The sequence below is a fragment of the Rhizopus microsporus genome (assembly GCF_002708625.1).
Source record: "Rhizopus microsporus ATCC 52813 unplaced genomic scaffold scaffold_9, whole genome shotgun sequence".
Classification (NCBI taxonomy): domain Eukaryota; kingdom Fungi; phylum Mucoromycota; class Mucoromycetes; order Mucorales; family Rhizopodaceae; genus Rhizopus; species Rhizopus microsporus.
This window is the reverse complement of record NW_019671924.1, coordinates 529,149-550,593: the sequence shown is the minus strand read 5'-3', so window position 1 is coordinate 550,593 and position 21,445 is coordinate 529,149. Positions and strand designations below refer to the sequence as shown.

The following is a 21,445-nucleotide window of genomic DNA, read 5'->3' as shown; positions in this document are numbered from 1 at the left end:
ATGTCGTCAATAAAACGTTTCAATGCGTGGGACCACGCTAAACTTACTCAGGAACAGACATCTTTCCATATTCCTTGATGTAGAATAGGAATTTATAAAATTGCATAATAGTTTGTTTCTTTTCAAGAAGAAGAAGAGATAAAAAAGAAATGTTAATTTTTTTTTCTAATTTTTTGTTGTCAGTCTATCAACAAAGAGCCAAGATCAATCACGTCTTCGTTTCAAAACCATCCGTCGTAGCCTGGACTTAGTTTCTTGATGGAGGATCCTGTATTTGAGACAGTTCACACCTTGCGATTTACGCCATTTTCTATAATGGTGTTCCTTAAGTTTGAAGGCCTCTTGCATATCAGCTGTCCAAAATTGTTGCAGAGGGTGGCACCGTTGCTGCGTATTACGACCACAGACCACATCCAGAAATTGGCAGATCGCTTGGCATGGATTGTGATTGAGTTTTTCAATGTATGCCGCTGCAGAGACTCTGTTGTCAAAGGAGGAGGGAGTACTAGATATACGGCCATTCCTAAGATGGGAAAAATGATTGTCGTATTCAGTTCTTAATTTTTCATTTTTTAACTTGCCCAAGTACTACAAGATCCTTTTAGGTGGGAGGAGCCTGAGGTGGAGTTGATGCTTGAAAGGAAAGGATCATGAGCTTATGATAGGAGCCAAGCGACAAGTCATCCCGAATTATTAAGCTTGAATAAGGCAGTTCTGTCGTGCCAATGAAGTAGTCGGTAATACTGCTGCCAAAACAATCCATAAAGTGGATGATCCATAGGCTAGTCGTTCATACCATACTGTCATAGTGTGAGAGTTGATCCAGTCATATAACAATTGCCCTCAGTAATTATGAAAAGTGTCTCCAGTAACTCTGCCTATCCGTGCGTTGAGATCACCATAAATGATGGTGGATTCAGTATTGGGCATATTTAGAGCGAGCAAGTTAAAAATATTGGAAAATTCGGCGTGTGATAAAGAGGGAGGTAAGTAGAGACAATAAACAAGATATTTTGAAATAGCGAATGACAAAGTATACTTAGCCAATAAGGGACTCGTGAGGAATATGCTCTACTGAGAAGGGATTGGAAGGATTAACTAGTAGAGCTATACCAAGACTACCTTGATTCCTGTTCAATTGGACAAGTTGCTCATAAGTGTGATATTGTTCCCAAGATATTGGATACTTATTAGGTGAGAGGAGCCATGATTCAGTAATTAATTGGACAGAAGAAGATTCAGCTATTTCAAGCAGCGGCGAGATAGCATGTTTGGGTAGTGTCGTATTTGACCATGTCTAATACTAATCTTTACGTGTGAGATTACATTTGACTTAGTTAGTACTCCAAGCTCTTTTAAAACAACCTAATTTCTTTTTGCCATGAGCTCCTCTTCTCACTTTAATAAAACGATAAAGCAGATACTCATCACATCTTTGCTTTTATTCTATACATTACATGAGTGCTAACAGCAATTATAAAACTACAACCAATACTTCAAATGTGGCCCACTTGAGCAAGGCAGTCTTTAGCCCCATGCAGAATGCACCGGTGTATGGAAAGAAAATCGACCTCATGCTCAGATACGATGGCAATATGAAGATCGAATTATCTTCAATCGAATGGAAACGGTCAAAAGCTCAAGAAGATTTGAAACTAAAGCAGCAATAAAAAAATCTGCGCAAGAATGTAGCCGTTCTCAACCATCTCAACTGCCATTGCTCAACCGACGTCAGCGAACTGTTGGCGATGGACTTCATCTGTAAAATATTGATGATATTCAGTGACTGATTTCTAATATTGACAGGCAATATTGGTTATTTGTGCATGCTGAAATTGACCGAAGATGGTGTGTATGTTGCTTCTCTGCTTTCCAAGCTTATCGTTTCCAAGGATCTTTCAAATCTCGAAATGTTCAAACAAACATTGGACTATCTCTTCAAAATGAAGATATATTTTTTTATACAAATAACGCGATACTTACTTTTTTTTTTGTACATGAATAAATCAACGAATTTTTAAAACTGGTTTGAGTGTTTTTTCTTGATGTACACTACGCGTACGAGGAAATTCACGAGAAGGCTAATGATACAGACGCTTACTCTTCTACACATGTGGCGCCACTGTACAAATTCAAATTCATACTACCAAAGTGTTTACCTAACCTAAGGCTGTTCAGTGGGATATTTTTTGATAGAAAGTACGAATTTATCATAAGTGCACTTGACTGATCTTGATTCTTTGTTGATCAAACTGACAACATAAAAAATTAAAATACAATGATAACCACATTTATCTCTTTCTTCGTAAACGATAACTGTCGTAGAACAATGCCTGCTTATGACTAACATTGAGATAAACAACTGTAATCAGTATGAATAGAGTAAGTCCATACATCATAGGATTAATTATACATGATTTTAGTGATAAGTTACAGTACCTGTACAAATTATGATAAGCTCTTTGAATACTCTATAAGTCACTATCAGTGCTAGATACAACAGGTGGTTCCGCAGAGTCAGTCGGATCCGAACATGAACCTCATAGCATATTCTTACATAAAAAACCTGACTTTAACATTACTATAATATTAACATCTCAATACTGAGATCTCCACATGCAATACTGCTATCCCTGCCTCCCAGGCTACGTATATTGTTGCAACCAACGATAGAATTAGCACATCATAAAACAAATCCACCATTTAAATCCCCGATGATAGCCCCTTAGACAACATGGTGTTGTTAGGAATGTAGAAAGCAGAGCAGTTAGAATCATAATCAACTACAAGCAAAATTCATTAAGCATGTGGATACAAGCAATGCGGTAAATTTTCAAATCATTGACTATTAATGCCCTTATTCTAAATACGCTTTGAACGGGAACTTCATAATATCGAATAAAAGAGTCCTAAAAGCATTGACCTGTCTTTTTGATAATATAAAACATCGCAGAGCCAGTCAGGGGGATAAGACAGGGCCTGAGTTTGTTATTACGCCCGACTGGGACTGGGCGTAGTGACACGCCTCGAAGTTGGTTGTTGGCTAGTATGGTACGAAAGAGCGGCTCGAAGGCTAAGTTAAACAGCAATGGTGAGAGTGGGTCACCCTGACGTAGCCCACATAGCTGAGGGATAGAAACACCTAGCCAGCCATTGGTTCCAATATGGATTTTCGTGTCAAAGAAAAGCGACATTAACGTATCCACTAGAGAGGTCGGAAAGCCGAAGCGAAAAAGTGTCTGCTGGAGGACTTCTCTATTGGATTGAGGAAAGGAGGCCAGTAATGAATATGATGTCGTGTCTCATTTCTGAAATAAGCTGAAGTCGAATAATTGCCAGTTATTGTTTCATATGTGGTTAATAACTAATCCACTAAGCATGAATACAACAGGATATCTTGGTATTCACTCGGAAAACAGGTATCAAACTCAAATATGAAATATTTATATCTGACGCACAATCGTCATGGGAAGGTTGATTGTGCAAAAACAAATCAAACCTAGTTACAAGGATGGACGTGACAGACATCCTGTGTTTCTGCTTGATAATATTTGCTTTGTATGCAGTGGTTGTTTCCCTTATAAAACAACGAAGAGTTATCATTAACAATCAATAAAATGCAAGATTAAAAGAAGAAGAAAAATAAATGATTCTTTATTTATAATGCCTGACGTATTCTTATTTGCTAATATTGAATTATAAGGGTGTTTATCCTGAAATTGAGAGAAGATCTACACTATTACTTGATTACGTCTTTTTTGTTTGGTTATTTCTATGTCTTGTTTGAGAACCTGTTCATTATGCTGTGTTTCTTGGCAAATCAGCGATAACTTATTTACACTGCTTTTACAAAAAAAAAAGTTAGTGTATACAAAAAAAGCCTTGTGATGGAAGGGTATATGTGAGTATCTCCTTAACCTTTTTTATTAGATGTATTGGAATTGTGGTCAAATCTATACTTGCAAATATGAAAACACGTTTATATCTGCTTCTTTTCACATGTGACTAAAATATATGCTTATCTTGGATCAAAATATAATGATGCTATCAAGTATTACATAGGCTGAACTGTACTCGTTCACATTGTGTTCCTTATGTGAGCAAACAAATGACTCTGAGTGCCTTTCACATAATTGAATTCCTTTAAAAGAGTATGCGCTCACGTTCAACGATGCTTCTTACGTAGTTATTCCCTCTTTTTTTATCAGGTTATCATTAGATAATTTTGTCAAACGAAGCATTTATATATAATGCCAAATACTAAATACTTTCTAAAGTCAATTGATGATATTGTATGCTTCTGTATATGTAACATTTCTTCTTCTTGCTATCATGCGCAGCTATTTGTGATCAATAGTCTATTACTTATGACCTGACTACCATCTTTGTGGCTCCGTTTAAACAATCCCTAAAAAGGATCTGCGTGAAAAAGATAAGTTAACTGATACATTGTATCAAGCAAAGGTTACCTAAAAAGGAACAAATCATTGTATTTATTTATATCAGAGTTAATGTTCTTCTCATAGTCGCTTTCATTTTTAGTATACTTCTCAAGCCCTTCTATTACTATCCGATCAGGCTGATTGCCTGTTTTCGGGCGCTCAAATGACGGTAACCCCATATTTTGTTGTGCTGCGCTTCAATTAGTGATCTACAAATGTATTCCTTTTCTGGATCTACCCCTTTTAATGCCACCCCTGTTCGGTTTTATATAGTATAGTATTTACTTCTTCAGCAAGTGATAGAGATAATATGCAGTGGGGATAACAAACAAACAAACGGTTACCCACGTCATGCAATGTGGCAACCTGTTTTGAGAAAACATTCGGAATGTAAACAGCCAAGTACTCAAGTATCATCAAACATCCTTTTTCATCTGTTTGAAACAAAGCCAATCTTTACTAATAAGACGTATAAATGATTATCCTTTTTTCTTTAATTTTCTTCAACATGCTGTTGTTTTGCTCATGAATAAAAGACGAACGAGGCTAACTGATTGTTATTAGCGTACAGTCCGTGAATAATAAAGTAAGCCACACTGTGTATTACTGTGAAAAAAGAGTGCTAAACTCATGAAAAAAGAATTGAATGTAGAGCCTCTAACCAGCCACTGAAAAAAAGAGGGGCTCCATTCAACATAGATTACCAAGTACATTGTTGATAAACAAAGACTGTTTTTCTTATCTTTAGAATAAAATAGAATGCTCAATAAGATCATAAACTCGGACTACGCGCACCTCAGCAATCAAAGGTTACAAAGGGCAACTTTTAATAAAGGATAATTTGTACGACGCACAATATATCTGCAATTGGCTGGTATATTTAGGTCTTTCTTTAGATAAAAATAACCATTGTAGACTCAAGCTGTACTTTTCTACTCCTTTGTTCTCTTTTTCTTCTTTTTTATTTATTTTGTAAACAAATATCAGTCTTTACATGTCTTCTCAGCCTATTAAAGCATACTCAAAGCTAAAAATCGATAAACCAAAGCCATCCTTTCTATCCTGGATCTTTCATCACAACACAGATAATGAGGATAGTAATAAACTAGAGACTGAAGATTACGAAGAGGAGACTAAAGAGAGAAAGCATAAACTATTAATATCTGCACTTCCAGAGCATACAGATACGCAACTATCGCTATCACCTTCACCTGTGTCTTTTCAAGAGTGCTCTTTCGAATCAAGGATACCCCAGTACTCAGCATCGCACAATGGCTCATCATCTGAAATCAAAATACCTTCCCGTCATCAAAGTCGCTACTACTCTCAGATTTATGGCAATAATCCTCTTCCAAGTGCTGATGTAGTCAATAAAACAATTCAAACGGATTATAAAAGACGATCATGCTCTGCTCGTCTTTCTCCTAATATAGATGTCAATGGATCTTCCTTGACCAGATCTGCAAGCTGGCAACCTTCTTCACAAAATCAGAGCGGCAATAATGATCCAAAGCATGTGCTGTATAGCATACCAGATAGAAGAACAAGTCGTAATTATTCACAAGATCCTAATATTCAAGCTAAACTAAACGAAATGCTCAATAACGAAAGAACGCAGCTAATATCACAAATCATTCAGCATCGTAAATAACGCATGAATGTAATCCCCCCTTTTTTTCTTTTTTGAAAATAAACATGGTCCCTGTGGCGTTCTTTATTCGTGACTCGTTTTCTTTAAATTCATTTGAAAGCTTCCCTCACAGAGCTTTTTTTACAATAGCGCATTTTTTTTACCTGTAATAGACTAGAATCAGATGGATTACAAAAAGACAACCATAAAGAAACAACCAAAAATACAAACGTCAAAAAAGACGGCAGAAGCAAGATATTGGAAACGTTTCAAGGTAAACCTTTTTTGTGTATAATTTGAATATGTATTGACTTTTTACTACCAGTCGCCTATTGTCATTAAAGAGTATGCAAGCGTCACCTCCATCAACTTTTCACCCGTCTCACCATACGACTTTGCAGTGACTTCTTCAACACGTGTGCAAGTGTATTCTTCAAAAACGCATCAACCTAAAAAGACCATATCTCGTTTTAAAGATATTGCTTACTCTGGAAGTTTTCGTCAAGATGGTAAATTGATCGTCGCTGGTGATGCCACGGGTCTGATTCAAATGTTTGATGTCGGATCTAGAGCTATATTAAGATCCTTTAAAGGACATGAAATGTAATTACTCATTTTTTTGTTTAATTCTGTCCTTGCTAATATTCGTTTAGGCCAACACAAGTCACTCACTTTACGATCAACAAAGCAAATATTCTATCTGCCTCTGATGACAAAACAGTGCGTATATGGGATATTCCAACAGGAGACCACATCAACATATTTGATGAACATGAAGATTATGTCCGAGCAGGCGTGGTTAGTCAGGAGAACCCGAATTTGGTGATTAGTGGATCTTACGATCAGACAGTAAAATTGTGGGATATGAGACAACCTGAGAGTGTGATGACGATGAACCATGGAGCACCTGTAGAATCACTCTTGATGTATCCTAATGGAGGTGCTGTCATCTCATCTGGTGGACCCACTGTCAAAGTGTGGGACTTGCTCAGCGGTGGACGATGCATGCACACTCTGTCCAATTTCCAAAAGACAGTGACAAGCATGTGCTTTGATGGTGCTGCTTCGAGATTAGTGACAGGTTCATTAGATCATCATGTAAAAATCTTTGACGTACAAGATTATAAAGTCGTTCACAGTGTGAAATACCCCGCGCCCATCTTGAGCGTTGGCCTTTCGCCTGATGATACCCATCTTGCGGCTGGTATGGCTAACGGGCTATTATCTATTCGTCAAAGACAGATCAAGGCATCAGAAAAGGCACTCAAAAAGCAACATCAAGATTATATTAAAGGTGGAACGTACAAGTACTTCATGCGTGGACAATCTAATGCACCTGCAAATGATGATTTTGTGGTGGAAAGTACAAAGAGACAAAAGTTGAGAAAATATGACCAGTTTATCAAAGCGTTCCAGTACGCTAATGCACTAGATGAAGTGCTGAAAACAAACTTCAATTCACCACCTGTTGTAGCTGCCGTGTTGCAAGAATTAATTCACCGTGATGGCCTTAAGGCAGCAATTACAGGTCGTGATGATGTCTCACTGGAGCCACTTATGCGTTTCTTGATTAGAAATATACATCATCCTAGATATACTAATTTATTAGTGGATGTATCAGAAGCTGTTATTGGTAAATATAGAACAGCCAAGTTTAATATCATGTTACTCATTTTGCATGTACAGATTGTTATACTCGTGTCTTTGGACAATCACCACTCATTGATGACCTTTTATCTCGTTTGACAGTAAAAGTGAAGCAAGAGATTCAATTACAAAAAGACTTGATTGAAACAATGGCCGCTTTAGACATGCTATTTACTAAATCTGGTTCTGCCACTATTGTTAAATAAAGCATTTATTCCGTGTACATTAAACAATAGGATGCTGAGACTTTTTCTGCTTATAAAAACGCATATTTACACGGATGGTTGCTTGTACGGCCACAGGAAACGGTCTTAAAAGTAGTGGTTTGAAAATGCAAAAAGTTGGAAAAACGTAGTACGAGTAAATTTTGGTGCTTCCAAGTGACAGTAGTAAAAGACTGTTTAATAAGACTATAAGCTTTTTCCTTCTTTTTCTCTCCACCAGTTTTTACTGCTGTTAACTGACAAAAAAAAAAACATATCCATTAATTATCAATCTTTAAGTATGTATTATCCTATATTTAACAAACAATTTACTAATAAAAATAAAAGCTGTCTATAAAAAGCACACAAAGTCTCAGTTTCTAGTTGTTTAAAATTCAATAGCATGAAGAAGAAACATCTACTCTTTCTATTCTTTTCTAATCAAACATGTCAAGCCAAAATTCATTGGATAACACCTATAGCTCTTACCAAAAGCGCAAACTTAAAAAGAACCGGGGAGTCTTCTGGCTCGATAAATTCAAGTTCACCTTGGGTCGTCTTTCTGATACAACCCAGATGCCCAAGGGTAGTATCTAAAAAGTTATCGATGGAATTTGTGAGACTGGATCCCTTTTCCAAGAAAGGCACCTGGAGCTTCGAAAAAGCTTATCGAAAGAGCTCAAAGATACTTGAAAAGAATTATAAGAGGCCCATTTGCGTCTTACGATTCTGTAAGATTCGAATTTCAGCAAGCTGAGACTACAAATTCCGACAGACAGCAATCAGCTACTTGAGGAAAATGGGCTTTACATTGTACTTTGCTGCACATAAGCCATCTCTTACAGAAGCAAACAAGAAGAGAAGACTCCGTTGGGCCCTGGATCATGTCTGCTGGGCTCAAGAACAGTAGGAAAATGTGGGTTGGTTGGATGAATCAGGTTTTACAGTGAGGCCAGAGTTATTCGTAAAGTTGGCGAAAGATACGAGTCTTGCCATATTAAGCCTGTAGCAAAACGGGACCATGGAAGTGTAATGATATGGAACTGTTCTTGGGCAGGAAGCTTTGGGCTCTTTGATGATCGTTGATGGTCCTTTTAAAAAACTTATCGAGGACAAAAGGGCCGCCGTTAATAACATTGATGATTTGAAGAAGGTCTTGAATGATTAATGGAGAAATATAAGCGTGGACCTTGCACAGCGCTTAGCTGCAAGTCTGAGTGACCGTCGCTAAAGACGAGCCAACGAAGTATTGAAATAAGTATGAAAGTATATTAGTGTTAAAATAGACATTCCAAACTTTCTTTTTATCACAGACATAAGGTCGATTTATAATGAATAGGATGAGCAAGGGCTCTTTGAGTGTATTATTCTCTTGAATCTCTTGCCTAAAAATGTTTAGTGGCGTATCAGCCAATAATGTGCTTGCTTCAAATAAAAGCCACAGTCTACTTAATTTATGCTGTCAAAATGTTCTTTTCTAATTCCTTTTTTTTCTTCTTTAAAAATAGGTAGAAATGGCAAAGAACACAAAAAAAGGCAAGAACGGAGCAAAGGAGAGCACGAAACCAGAAAAGAAAAACAAGGTCCTTGATACCTCTGAAATTGACGATATCTTTAATACAAAAAAGATTACTTCCACAACTTCTTCTACCACAACAGAGCAAGCTGCAAAGAAAAGAAAAGCAGATAATGATATTTTGTCTAGACCTAAAAAAATAACCAAAGAAGCAAAGACAGAAGAAGAAGAACAGGATAATAAGAAAGTAGAGGAAGTTGTATTTGCAGAATTGGCAGCTGTAAAAAGTGAGAAAAAGACGCAAAAGAAGCCAGTGGTTCCGCCGTCGGATGATGATTTTGGGGATTCAAGAGGCTTGAAGAAACCAAGTAATAAAGGCTTTGACGTATACTTTACAAATCTATTAATTATTTTTGTATTAGCACGTACAACTGAGGAAGGATACCCTCTCTATGACATTAAAGACTTGAATATTGGCTTAGGCAAAGATACACCCGAATGCCCATTTGATTGTCAATGCTGTAAGTATATTATTTATTATACTACAACATGCTAATATGTCTTTAAAGGCTTTTAAGATTTGATTGTATTTTATTGCTTCACTGTACAAAGAATGAATTTAAAATGCCTCCCAAGCTGTTGTCGTTTGTGATGCTTCCATCCTTCTTCTGATGAATGAAGGTATAGAATGTGTTAACCACATTTGTCTAATCTGTTCATATCTTTTCATATTGAGATACTGTGGTGCACCTCGCTTAAAGAATATGTCGGCCTCTCCATGACTATCGAGATAGGGTGCATTCATAATACTACCTCCATTATCATGTAATAGTAATAAGAAGCAGTCTTTGATCATCATGTATATTCCAATTTCACCTCCACAGCTAAATACAGATGAGTAATTACATATCATTATTAATTGTCTCACTACCTCTTCATATGAACGTTGCATTCGCCTTTAGTTCCTTCCGTACAACAGAATCGACGAGCACATACAAACGTACCACAAATCAAACAAATGGCCGAATGTTCAGGAACAGAGTTGCATTTACGACAGATGCGTTTCGAGCTTTCATCAAGCAAAACATCCAGACGATAAGGTAATGTCGTTAAACGATACTTAATGGGCAAGTTCAGTGATATATGTGTTCCATTCCTGTCCAAAAAGTCCTGGCACCAGTAGTTGAGTAGTTCCTGATCAGTACTTGTAAAGTTGAAGATGGTTTCAAAACTGGGAAGATTCAACGTCTCCAATAGACGATCATATTCACTTTGTGATCCTTCTTCCATAGCATCTGTTGAGCTTGGACTTTGTGGGATAAATCCATGATGTACTGTCATCAATAGCAGCGATTTGCGAAGATAGGGCAAAGTAAACAAGCGAAGAAGTGCAGTAAATCCCTTGGGATTTAACCTGTCAAACACTGTCTTGACATGAGGAAATCCTATAGATGAAAGAACGTGTTCTATAAAACGCTTGGCACCATCTACTCCCTTGACTTGTTGCTGTTGATTGTCACAGAGAGTAGTGAGTAGTTCATTCAACCTGGTATCCTTGAAGAGTCTCTCATTATCACACATGACTTGAGCAATGCCAATCACAGTCTTTGTCAGATCGGCTAGATAAAGAGCACGCATCAGATGATGTGCTTGCACATCTGGGTAATCTGCAACAAGGAAACCAAGACGAACCAGGACCTTGAATGGATCATCTGATAATACTGGCACTGTACTGGGCTTATCCGGGCCTGAGATGAACTGATACAGCTGTTCAAGTAAAACGCTTTCTGCCACTTGGTGATCATCGGTCTGCCAGGGAGACTCCATCAGTTTGGGCACTAGTCCATTTGTCATTGACAGAATCTTTAAGAGTGTCTGTGATGTCCTTGATATATCATCGATAAATGTTCCTGTATGCTCCACCATCAGGTCCCTCGCTCGTGTATTCTCTGCTCCTCTTTGCGCCACTTCAAAGTTACTGATGGTATATGCGTACATATCATATAGATAATATAAAGAATCCTTCAAATCTGTTACAAATTCGCCAGATTCGTCCCCTGTCGCTTTATAAATGGCTCTGATCAATTTGTTGTAGAGATACTTGAGCCTTTCCTCATCAGCTATAACCAGGTTGGAGTCCTGAGGGAGACCTGTCCTTCTTTTGAATGCAACCTTCTCACTAGCATCAACAGCTACTTCAAGCAGCGATTTTACCATATCATCAAAAGATGTAGAGGGAGCCATGACACCAGGGTAAGTCTCCTTTTTGCCTTTCCAGACGATCGGAACCAACACGTTGCCCAGTGCTTTACAGAGAGGACATAGGAATCGGCCTTTGGGTGATCTTGTAAGTGAAAGACGACTCATAAAGTCTTGATTATCTACAGATTGCTGGTATGTTTCAAAGCATTCAGCATGCATTAAATGACCACAAGAGGAAATATCGACACCAGACACGTGTGAGCTGGTAGGGAATGCAGTAAAATGCGTTTCTTTATCATTGCTTGCCTCCTCTCTTGGGCCCCAAGGGTTATGTGAATGAAGGCCTGTGTCAAGTATATCAGACCAAACGTCCTTGGTCACAGGTGAAAGTCGCTGGACATTAGAACGCTGGACGAGGCCAAGCATGCCGTACAGTTTGGAACCATCCATTTCTTCTTGACATACAATGCAGTTATCAGTAGGGAAATGACACTTGCGTACAATTTCAAATTCGTTAGCTGAGGACATCAAGTCATCATTTGCAGGAATTTCATCCATAGCATCTTTAAATTCTTCTTCATCCTTGTACAAATCTGCATGCTGTTCCATAAATTTGGACTGAGCCTGTGCAAATTGGGACATGATGGCTGCTTGACGCGCTTTAGCAGCTGCTTTCTTACGTTCGTATTCGGACATGCCATCGCCACTTGAGTTGCCTTGGTTATCAAAAGAAATCTGCTTGCTTCTTCTCTCTTTCCACTCGCCAATCATATCTTTGGTCTTTTGATTGCCAAGTTGCTCAATCTTGTCAATGATGAAGCATAACCGCTTATGAGTATGAGAAAGCTCCTTGTCATCCACACAGTGTATGAGCACGGATAGCAACGTAGAATGAACTCGTTCGATCTCATTCACTTGTATAGCATATTCATTCTCTGTAGCATTTTCAACAAAGCCTCCTGATGTATCCATAAAGGGATCTATATCACTTTGTTCATTATTGACGTCTGTTACAGCAAGTATACCAAGGTAAAGCGCTTCGTCCAATATTGTCTCACTTTTGGCTTGTTTGGCAATCTTTGAGTTCCATAAGGCATAAATCAGGATCTGACAAAACACTTTGGAATGTAAAAAGTTATTAAGATGTCTGAAGGGCCCCTTTTCAATGCGGTGAATCTTGGGTTGAGCAAGGAATTCTTCCTTATCGTCCAACGCATTTTCAGGATGCAGTTGGTTCCAGCGCTTTCTCAGCACGACGTGTGCCTCTTCGCGCTTGTTACGTGTGTAGTGCCAGAAGTAAGGGTCAATCTCGTCCAAACACTCAGGCTTGATTTCGTACATGCCTTTGTCATTGACACCGTCGGGTGCTCTAAAATTGGCAACCTTGTTGAGTTCAGCTTCAAATGATTCGTGTTCAGTGAGAGTGTCTGGGATTAACTTGAGTAGTTCTGAGTAGGAGAGACTAGAAAGACCAAGGTATTGAATGATAGCACGACGAATACGTTGTTCAGTGGATGTTCCTGATGCATAACCATGTTCAGTAGCACTGACGATCAACAGATACAGCAGCTCTTCTACCATAAAGGTCTTTTGTGGTGAGTCATAAACAGGATGCGTTTTGTTCCATTTTCCTTTAAACCAATCTTGAAGTTGGAATCTGTCAATTAACGTCAGTAGTAGTTGGTCGCTATTACAGACAACAAATCCAACTTGGAGTAAGAAAATGTCGCGATCTAGGGTATTCTCTCTAACGTTGATATCTCTGTACGTATGGAACTTTGTAAAGGGGGTTAGCACATGTCTGTTCTTGCTTGACATTTTTAGGAGGGTTTACCTGATTACGGATACCATAGCCATTCCTTACCCAAGCACCACAGTTGATCTGTGATAAGATGGTAAGTGTACGAATAGGATACTCAAGTATATCCAGAAAAGTAGCACGGCGATCATCCTGAAGTGCATTATTCACCATTTGCTTAAATCCGCCAATCCAACCATTCTCGGCCAACACTTCATCATATAGCAAGGACACATTTTCAAACAATTCGGATAGAAGCCAGTGGAAAGGATGATGGAACGATACAGGCTGAACTGTGACATCATAGTCAATGATATCAAAAGGACCTACATGAGGTGTACTGACTTGATGATATTTCTGCTCTGATATGCCTTTGATGATAATTCTATTCTGAGCTATATTTGGATAAGGAAGAGACGCAGGAGACAGACGAGGGTTCCAGTCACGAATAGCCTTTAAAACACGGTAGACGGTACGGCAAAGATTATAGGATGCATGTACGATGGGAATTTCAGATTGAAGAGCATCAAAACAGGCTGCGTACAGTCGACAGAGTTTAACGATTTGTAAGGTGACATTAAAGGCATTCATCCATGTATTTGATTCATACTCTACATGGGCATCTGATTGACGCTTTAAGGGATCCATGGCTTGGAATTGATAGAGCATGTCGATAAAATGGCGAAGATACAGAGGACTCTTTGAAATTTCCAATTTCACTTGTTCGGCATTCATGACATATCGCAAGTCATAGATCGTGTAGGCATAGCGGTGACGGGCAATCGCTCTAAATGAAGAATCCACTTGGGCTTGCGAATAATCTTCAGGCAAGATCATATGAATACGATCGGTCAAGAAAAAGTTGGATAGAATAGAACATACCATGCCAAAGAACTTGTAGTCTTTGACGAGTATAGAAGCGACTGTAGGCACAGTTAAGAGTTGAACGGACAGTGTACTCACAGAATTTTCAGGTTCTCTGTCCTTGAAAAAGAATGCATCAATCAATTCAGGGTAGTTACGTGCAAAACGAACACCGAGGATAGGTCTATATTCGTAATTTGAGATAAAGGTGCCGATTAACAAGTCTTTGATATCCATTCGAGCCGTCTTCCATAGTCTAAGATCAAATTGCAAGATGTAATCCAGACGAAGTTTACGTCTGAATTCTTTTTTCAAGTTGCTATTGATTTCAGCCGAGCTCTTTGTTGCCCCATGATTCGTCAATGGCACACCCATATCCTTTGCAATCTGTCGCTCAGCCAACTCCAACTTGTCGGTATAATCTAACCAAGCATCCAGATTCCATTCCATATCCAATATATCTCTTGGTTTGTGCGTCTTGTGTGACTTTGGCTGAGACGATGAAGAGGATCGACGTCTCTTGAGGATCTCTTGGTCACGCTCTTCGTGCAACCTATCTGCGTCCACATGGAGTCGTGCTTCCTCTGCTAACCTTTCACTAGCATTGCGATGCCATTCAAGGTGATGCCCCATGATAAATTCCAGATGCCTATGTGTCTCGCTATTGGAAGAACTTTCATCATCGCCTTCTTCATGTTCTTCTCCTTCGTCATCTTCTTCAAACTCTTCTTCAATATCTTCTTCGATAACATTATCAGCGTCAAACATGATTTCATCACCATCGCTATCCATACCACCATCTTCATCACCAAATTCGAATGAATCGTCTTCTTCTTCTGGCATTCTAGCTCTTCTGTAGCGTGTAGACAATCTGGCAAGGTCAGGTCGAAGGGCCCAATCAGTAGAGAGAACTTGACAGATAGTATCTCGTATGATTGTATTACCGCCTTCTACGTTATTAAAAAACCTGTATCGACCGCTGACCAATTCCTTTAACCAGTCCAATAAAAGACCAGCAATTTCTTCACGAACTGTTTTATGCACTGAACAAATAGTGACAGCCAAGCCGATGGAGCCGATGATGCTGGCGGCTGTGATCAAGCTTTGAATATCTTTGGATTCCTTCACGATGTGTCGTCCGTACCTATCGACAGATTGAGCTATCACTTCAGCCTGTTCGTGAGTACAGCCGATTGCATTTTTCACGACTGCAATTACATCATCAAAAGAGTGTTTTTCATCATTCCATAAAATGCAGGCGTATGATTGAGTCTCTAAATCGATGGGTAGACCTAATGCTCGATGTGAAACAAGACAGTCCTGTTTTATGGATTCAACCGAACCAATCGACATGACATCCTCAGGTGAAGCAGCAAATGTCTCCAAGATATAGTCTGCGATGACGGTGATTGTTTCTCGAACGGAGCTCAATAGAGCGGGTGGTACAGATGATAGAGGTTCAAGTTGATGGATAGATGTGTTGGGTATCTGTGTTGAAGAAGACTGCAGAGAATGAATTTTACAGTTAAGAGGGACCTTCCAAGCTTCTGGGTCACCACAATCGCAGCAACCACCTGCTCCTCTGCTTATCCAAATCTTTACATCGTGACCGTCATGATCTGTTGCATGAAAACATTTTGAGCACATAACACAAGTATCATCCAATCCACAGTTTCTACAGATATGTTAGTTTATATATATATAAAGTTATTAGTATCTTACCTGCAACGATAGACACTTTCGCCTCTTTTAAACAAGTGGCCACATTGTTTCCCACGTTGAGTCTCCCAATATTCAGGCTCATTTGTATCGTCTACTAACGGATTCTCATGCCTTATATCAGATATATCATGCTCTTTTGAGCCAAATAAATTGTATTTTTCTAGTAACAATGAAAGGTTGTCACTGTCTGTGAGTCCTTCTTGAAAGAAGTATTGTTGTAACCATTCAGGATCATTGTTCCAAAGTGATCGATAACAATTCGTAAGTATATGTTTTTCTGCTCCAGAGTGTAAACGGCTTTTATACATGATGGGTGCTTCGACAAGAAATGTCTTTAGCTGTGCTGCCGACACGGGTGCTGTCACATTCTTTAAATTCGTAGTTTCTGCTGTTGTTGACATTCTATCTTCTTCTCTCTTTTTCTTCCTGACTTTCCCCTTTTTATTTTTATCCTCTCTTTTATGATACTTTGGGGGATGCTTAAGAATATACAAAAAAATGTATGTAGAAAATATTACAAAAAAGACTCGAGTTGCGTAAGTAAACTAAGCAAACAAAAAAAGAGGAATAGAAGAGAGCAGAAAAAAAACTTTATTTTTAGCCTGAAGGGCACTCGGAGTGTTAAAGCTTGGAATATTTGGCGGGTTTTTTGGAAAGAGCTGCTTGAACTGAAAGAGGAATATCCTATAATGATATTATTAACCTCTTTATTATGATTATAATATTATTGCTTACCTCTGTATGAAGCATAGCAGCATTCCAAGTGACTGTATAAGCTAAACCTTCATCAACAGAGTGATCACGAGAATAATTCAATAAATGCCTCAATGTATCGGTTAGCTTTTTTTTTTTTTTATATCAATTTCATTCAACTTACTTGGTTCCCATCACAGCAATGGGTGATTTTGAAGCAATGAGTTTAGCCATATTTAAAGCTTCAGTTAGCACTGCCTCTTGATTCTCAACAACCTTATTGACCAATCCACATTGGAAGGCTTCATCAGCGTACAGGCTATAAAATATTAGAATTTATGAGTAAAATCATCATTCCACTTACTTGCGAGCTGAGTAGCACAATTCGCGAACCAGGCTATGATTGCCAATTACTTTAGGCAGTCTTTGCAAAGTACCAACATCAGCAGCAAGACCGACATCGACTTCCTTTACAGAGAAAAAAGCATCCTTAGTACAATATCGAATATCACATGCAGTAATCAAATCAACTCCACCACCGATGCACGCGCCATGGATAGCAGCAATAACAGGTTTAGGACAACGCTCGATGGCTGTGAAGGCATCTTGAAAGTTTTTAACGAATGGGCGTGTTCTATAGACCTTTCGAGCAATATCTTCTGCCTCACCTAATGCAGTAAGATTGCTTTCGGTCACTAGTAAAAAGATTAAAAAACATGGCCTCCCTTTTCTTTGTATAACTTACAGTCCAAACCAGCATTGAAGACGCGGCCTGCGCCGGATATAACAATGCTTAGAACATTACTATCATCAGCAATTTCAGTAAAGAGTTGTCTAATATCAATAACCATCCTAAATAATATGTATATCAATATTTATGCGGTCATTTTTTTTTTAACTTTTGAACATACTGAGGGTTAAGCGTGTTTAACTTTTTGGGTCTGTTTAATTGAACATGAGCGACACCATCAGGTAATAAATCAACCTTGACTGTTTCATATTGATACTTGCTGGACATAATTATAAAGTAAAGAAAAAGGAGGAGGAAAAATTGATTTATATATTATTATTTTCACGTTGACAAGTGGGAATTTAAAGAGACGCACACACATCTGAAATTCAATGACTAATTTTTTTTGGGTCCAGCTATTTCTCATTTTGGTGTAAAAATATGCTTGAAACTTTATTATTAAGGAGGGAATCGGTTAAACTATACATCAAAGTGCAGTGTTTCTACTTCAAATCCAGACGATGTTAGTTTTAGACCAGTCAACAGCAAACTCTGGACACCTTGTCTATAGATACCTAAATTTCTTATGAAAGAGAAACCATGTTCGATATGGCGATATAAAAAAAAAGAAGAGTTTCTACGCTCTCTCTCATACATCGCTTTGGAAAACGACGCTGTTTACTACTGAGGAACCCGATACTCGCTCACTCAAGGCTGCTAAACGACGCTTTTTGCAACAAAATCTGGAGATCCGCCAACGGTGCCGAAACTCCAAACTGCTTTCTAGCTGCCGTCGATCGATCTCTCTGGATCCTATACTCTGGATGCCCATATCTAAGTCAGAGCGCAGTCGCTGTATACGCTGGAGATTAAGCTGGCTTCCTGGTGGCAAACCTCGACCATGTCCCAAGCACCCAACGCAACAGCTATCTAAGAATCACGCTATTAGTTGCTTTGATATGCATCGACGTCTGTTCATACCTGAAAATATACGAGATCATTGTCATTCCTTCTGAATATGCTTCCTTTACGCCCTTCGGTTCCCCAAACCTAGCCCTCACCTGGTCTCAACGATGGCCAATTATATGTTCCCTACTACATAAATTAGATCAGCTACACCATAACAAATTGATCTCTATTAAGCATTCCCATGGTCGAAAGTTTCTTGTGTAGTTAAAGCAATTCATTTAACTTTTCACCGATAAACCTACTCATTAATTTCCTTTTACTTTTTTTACCCTTGTACCCATAAGGGGTTTTTTTCGCTAACATTCACTTCCAAACGGACTGAACGGGTCCGGACGGACGTTTATTTTATTGTTTTATTTTTGCGCTCATTTGAACCATCAATAAAATATCATGTTTAAACAAAAAAATGGCACATTACTTTCGATACCTTTTACCTTAATTAGAGAGCACATCTATACTATACCAGCTTTGAAGCAGCTACAAAACAGGTAAGCAAGTCGTCTGAGTTTACATTTTGATTCGTCCAGAAAAAAACTAACGTCGTCTGAATTTGAAGTAGTAATCTGTTATTTACCCTTTTTGCATAAACTTACTCTGACGCTTTTCCGGATCGGACACACAGACGCGGAGAAGGAACAAGACTTCACGCGTGTGGCGGCGCACCCCCTTTCGTTTTCGCGCAATACTGTGCTTTTTTTTTATTATATTGAGAAAATAATGAATTTGGTCTCTGTAGAAGAACTTATTAGTCACCTTAACAACAAAATAGAACAACTCAATCTGATCAGTAGTGAAATTGGTTTAAAGCACGATGAACAAGAGCAAAAAATAAAGGATTTTCTAAATGATATCGCACGATTTGCTAATGATCAATATACACTTGCAGAAAAAGAAAGGGACAATTTCATAAAAGAAACAGAGAATACACACAGGGCAATACTATCTTATAAACGACTTATGGGAGAATATGCAGCGAGTACGGCTGTTATCGATCGCAATAAATCATTACGTGACAACCTACAGGAATTACAAGATGAACTGATTAAAGTGAAAGAGGTACATCTATATATAAACTATGTTCAATACACAATTGATTATACCATAATGTAGAGATATAATGAAAGCTTAATATACGTACAAGGTACAATGGTAGATCAAATTATTACCGTATGACTAACCTACTTTGTTGTAAAGAACTACATAAACAATTGAAAGCATTACATACAGCATTGGGAGGCTTTGTAAATATAAACTTGATAGCAACAACAGAGGTAGATGTATCATCATTAGCAGTCAACAGCTTGGAAGATGAATTACAGCACGCAGAGCAGGAATATGCAAGAAGAAAGGCCATCGTGGACGATACGGCCACTGGAATCTGTAACATATTGGTCACCCTAGGCATCGACAGTTTAAATAATGAGGCAGACAAACTGGTCATGCAGTACCACCAAGAAACAAACCCAGATAAGAAAATTGAACTATGCAACAATTTGGTATCTGAAGAAAGTATCTATTACCTTACTGAGCGCATTGCCCAGGTAATAAAAACAAAATGACACAATGAAGTTTATGCTAAAAAAGTAATAGTTGAAAGAGACACAACACCAAGTGGAAGATCGAAAGGCAGAACTGACACATAAACTGAAGCATCTTTGGGACAGGCTACGTATTGATCCTGAAGAATGTGAAGTGTTCTTGATGGCCAATAGAGGACTTACACAAGAAGAAATACAAAATTATGAAATGGAATTAAAAAGATTGCTTAAAATAAGACAAGAGCGTATCGGTGATTTTATTGAGAGAGCACGAGAGGAGCTGGTATCGCTATGGGATCAACTATACTACTCCGAAGATCAAAAACGCCAATTCCATCCTGCTTATTCAAGTAAATAACTGCCTCTTTTTTTTAATAATTAGAGAATTTATATTATATAGATGAAACGACAGATGAGATACTAGAAGCACACGAGAGCGAGATATCACGACTCCGTTTGGAGGTCGAAGATTCCAAATATATCCTTGATCGTATTGAAAAATACATGAAACTAAAGCAAGAAATTGAAGAATTTGAAGCCTCAACAAGGGATCCCAATAGGCTGTTTGGAAAGGGCCAGCGTGACCCTGGACGCTTGCTTCGTGAGGAGAAGTTTAGAAAACGCGTAGAACGTGAACTGCCAAAGGTAAATAGTTCATTTGAGAAATAAAGCGTGTGTACCCATCGTTTAAGTAGATTAGTAAAGAACTTGAAGGCTCATTACTTGAATATGAAGCCTTGAAGAATCGTCCTTTTATGGTTTATGGTAAGCCTTATCTAGAGACAATCTATGATAATAAGGAAGCACAACAAAAGGTAAGGAGAAATGCACGTAATAGATCATTGCTAATAGTTGACCTTAGGCAATCGCGCCTAGAACGCCTAAACGAGAGACAATACCACGTAAGCCGTTTACGAGCCCAAGAGCAACGACAAATAAATATGCAATGTTTAATACACCACAATTCAACCGTACTCGATCATTCCAGGCAGTGACAGAGACACCCAAAATGGATGCATCTATTAGTATCCTGCATCGTGTCAGAGAAAGAAATATACGAAAACGACCACAAAAACCAATCAGACGAGGTCACTTTGGTAGCGATGATGACGATGAAGAAGAAGAAGAAGAAAAGGCATTTACAAGTTTCAAGAGCCAAACGATGCAGATGAACAAGGTAAATTGACAATCATAAATGAGAGCCTTCCCTAATCATCTTGCATAAACTATAGCAACTGCCGCTTAAGCGAAAACATGTGGAACCAGAATTTGACAGTGATGATAATCTGGCGGTTAACCTTGATATCTTTGATGATGGTCCTGATTTGAGTGATATGTCAGATATTGATTCATGATGTGAAATAAAGAACCCCGTGTCACATAACAGCATAAGTGAGAGTATGCGTGGGAAAAATCACAGGCGTGGAAACATCTTTTTTCCCTTACCTTTTTTTTCTTTCTTTCTCTCTTTTTCTCTTTTTCTCTTTTCTT

The 21,445-nt window shown here is 38.4% G+C and overlaps 7 protein-coding genes across 7 annotated transcripts; 5 read left to right on the top strand and 2 right to left on the bottom strand.

Annotated features, from left to right (window-relative positions):
• Positions 1-5,353: 5,353 nt before the first annotated feature.
• Positions 5,354-6,418, top strand: RHIMIDRAFT_284204 (uncharacterized protein; the record flags this gene model as incomplete). The annotated part of the gene is made up of 1 exon (XM_023613175.1): positions 5,354-6,418. A coding segment is annotated over exon 1 (653 nt), but the record flags the coding sequence as incomplete, so codon positions are not given.
• Positions 6,257-7,925, top strand: RHIMIDRAFT_251948 (U3 small nucleolar RNA-associated protein 15; the record flags this gene model as incomplete). Its single annotated transcript, XM_023610904.1, has 4 exons — positions 6,257-6,346; positions 6,398-6,675; positions 6,726-7,705; positions 7,759-7,925. The coding sequence occupies 4 exons, from the start codon at positions 6,257-6,259 to the stop codon at positions 7,923-7,925; spliced, it is 1,515 nt and encodes a 504-aa protein (XP_023465877.1).
• Positions 7,926-9,436: 1,511 nt separating this feature from the next.
• RHIMIDRAFT_251947 (uncharacterized protein) lies at positions 9,437-10,015 on the top strand (the record flags this gene model as incomplete). Its single annotated transcript, XM_023610903.1, has 2 exons — positions 9,437-9,959; positions 10,008-10,015. 2 exons carry the CDS (start codon positions 9,437-9,439, stop codon positions 10,013-10,015), a joined length of 531 nt encoding a protein of 176 aa, XP_023465876.1.
• Positions 10,016-10,025: 10 nt separating this feature from the next.
• Positions 10,026-16,581, bottom strand: RHIMIDRAFT_140941 (uncharacterized protein). The gene is made up of 4 exons (XM_023605695.1): positions 16,025-16,581; positions 13,475-15,977; positions 10,370-13,416; positions 10,026-10,322 (listed from the first exon to the last, which is right to left on the bottom strand). Exons 1-4 carry the CDS (start codon positions 16,423-16,425, stop codon positions 10,058-10,060), a joined length of 6,216 nt encoding a protein of 2,071 aa, XP_023465875.1. The 5' UTR covers positions 16,426-16,581; the 3' UTR covers positions 10,026-10,057.
• A 19-nt stretch (positions 16,582-16,600) lies between these two features.
• RHIMIDRAFT_227135 (ClpP/crotonase) lies at positions 16,601-17,789 on the bottom strand. Its single transcript, XM_023607587.1, has 6 exons — positions 17,629-17,789; positions 17,463-17,569; positions 17,082-17,412; positions 16,902-17,036; positions 16,760-16,847; positions 16,601-16,708 (listed from the first exon to the last, which is right to left on the bottom strand). Exons 1-6 carry the CDS (start codon positions 17,733-17,735, stop codon positions 16,646-16,648), a joined length of 831 nt encoding a protein of 276 aa, XP_023465874.1. The 5' UTR covers positions 17,736-17,789; the 3' UTR covers positions 16,601-16,645.
• Positions 17,790-18,076: 287 nt separating this feature from the next.
• RHIMIDRAFT_284199 (uncharacterized protein) lies at positions 18,077-18,381 on the top strand (the record flags this gene model as incomplete). Its single annotated transcript, XM_023613174.1, has 2 exons — positions 18,077-18,332; positions 18,359-18,381. Coding segments are annotated over 2 exons (279 nt in total), but the record flags the coding sequence as incomplete, so codon positions are not given.
• Positions 18,382-19,086: 705 nt separating this feature from the next.
• RHIMIDRAFT_313655 (uncharacterized protein) lies at positions 19,087-21,436 on the top strand. The gene is made up of 8 exons (XM_023614880.1): positions 19,087-19,472; positions 19,527-19,557; positions 19,611-19,957; positions 20,007-20,304; positions 20,355-20,599; positions 20,650-20,769; positions 20,817-21,131; positions 21,187-21,436. The coding sequence occupies exons 1-8, from the start codon at positions 19,134-19,136 to the stop codon at positions 21,307-21,309; spliced, it is 1,818 nt and encodes a 605-aa protein (XP_023465872.1). The 5' UTR covers positions 19,087-19,133; the 3' UTR covers positions 21,310-21,436.
• Positions 21,437-21,445: the final 9 nt, after the last annotated feature.

Coding starts and splice junctions, on each gene's coding strand:
- RHIMIDRAFT_140941 (XM_023605695.1), bottom strand. CDS start 16,425: ATGTCAACAACAGCAGAAACTACGAATTTAAAGAATGTGACAGCACCC. Junction 13,417..13,474: donor GCTATGGTATCCGTAATCAG/GTAAACCCTCCT, acceptor CCCTTTACAAAG/TTCCATACGTACAGAGATAT. Junction 10,323..10,369: donor TGCAACGTTCATATGAAGAG/GTAGTGAGACAA, acceptor ATCTGTATTTAG/CTGTGGAGGTGAAATTGGAA.
- RHIMIDRAFT_227135 (XM_023607587.1), bottom strand. CDS start 17,735: ATGTCCAGCAAGTATCAATATGAAACAGTCAAGGTTGATTTATTACCT. Junction 17,037..17,081: donor TTGTGCTACTCAGCTCGCAA/GTAAGTGGAATG, acceptor AATATTTTATAG/CCTGTACGCTGATGAAGCCT. Junction 16,709..16,759: donor CTGCTATGCTTCATACAGAG/GTAAGCAATAAT, acceptor ATATCATTATAG/GATATTCCTCTTTCAGTTCA.
- RHIMIDRAFT_313655 (XM_023614880.1), top strand. CDS start 19,134: ATGAATTTGGTCTCTGTAGAAGAACTTATTAGTCACCTTAACAACAAA. Junction 20,600..20,649: donor TAGAACGTGAACTGCCAAAG/GTAAATAGTTCA, acceptor TCGTTTAAGTAG/ATTAGTAAAGAACTTGAAGG. Junction 21,132..21,186: donor AAACGATGCAGATGAACAAG/GTAAATTGACAA, acceptor CATAAACTATAG/CAACTGCCGCTTAAGCGAAA.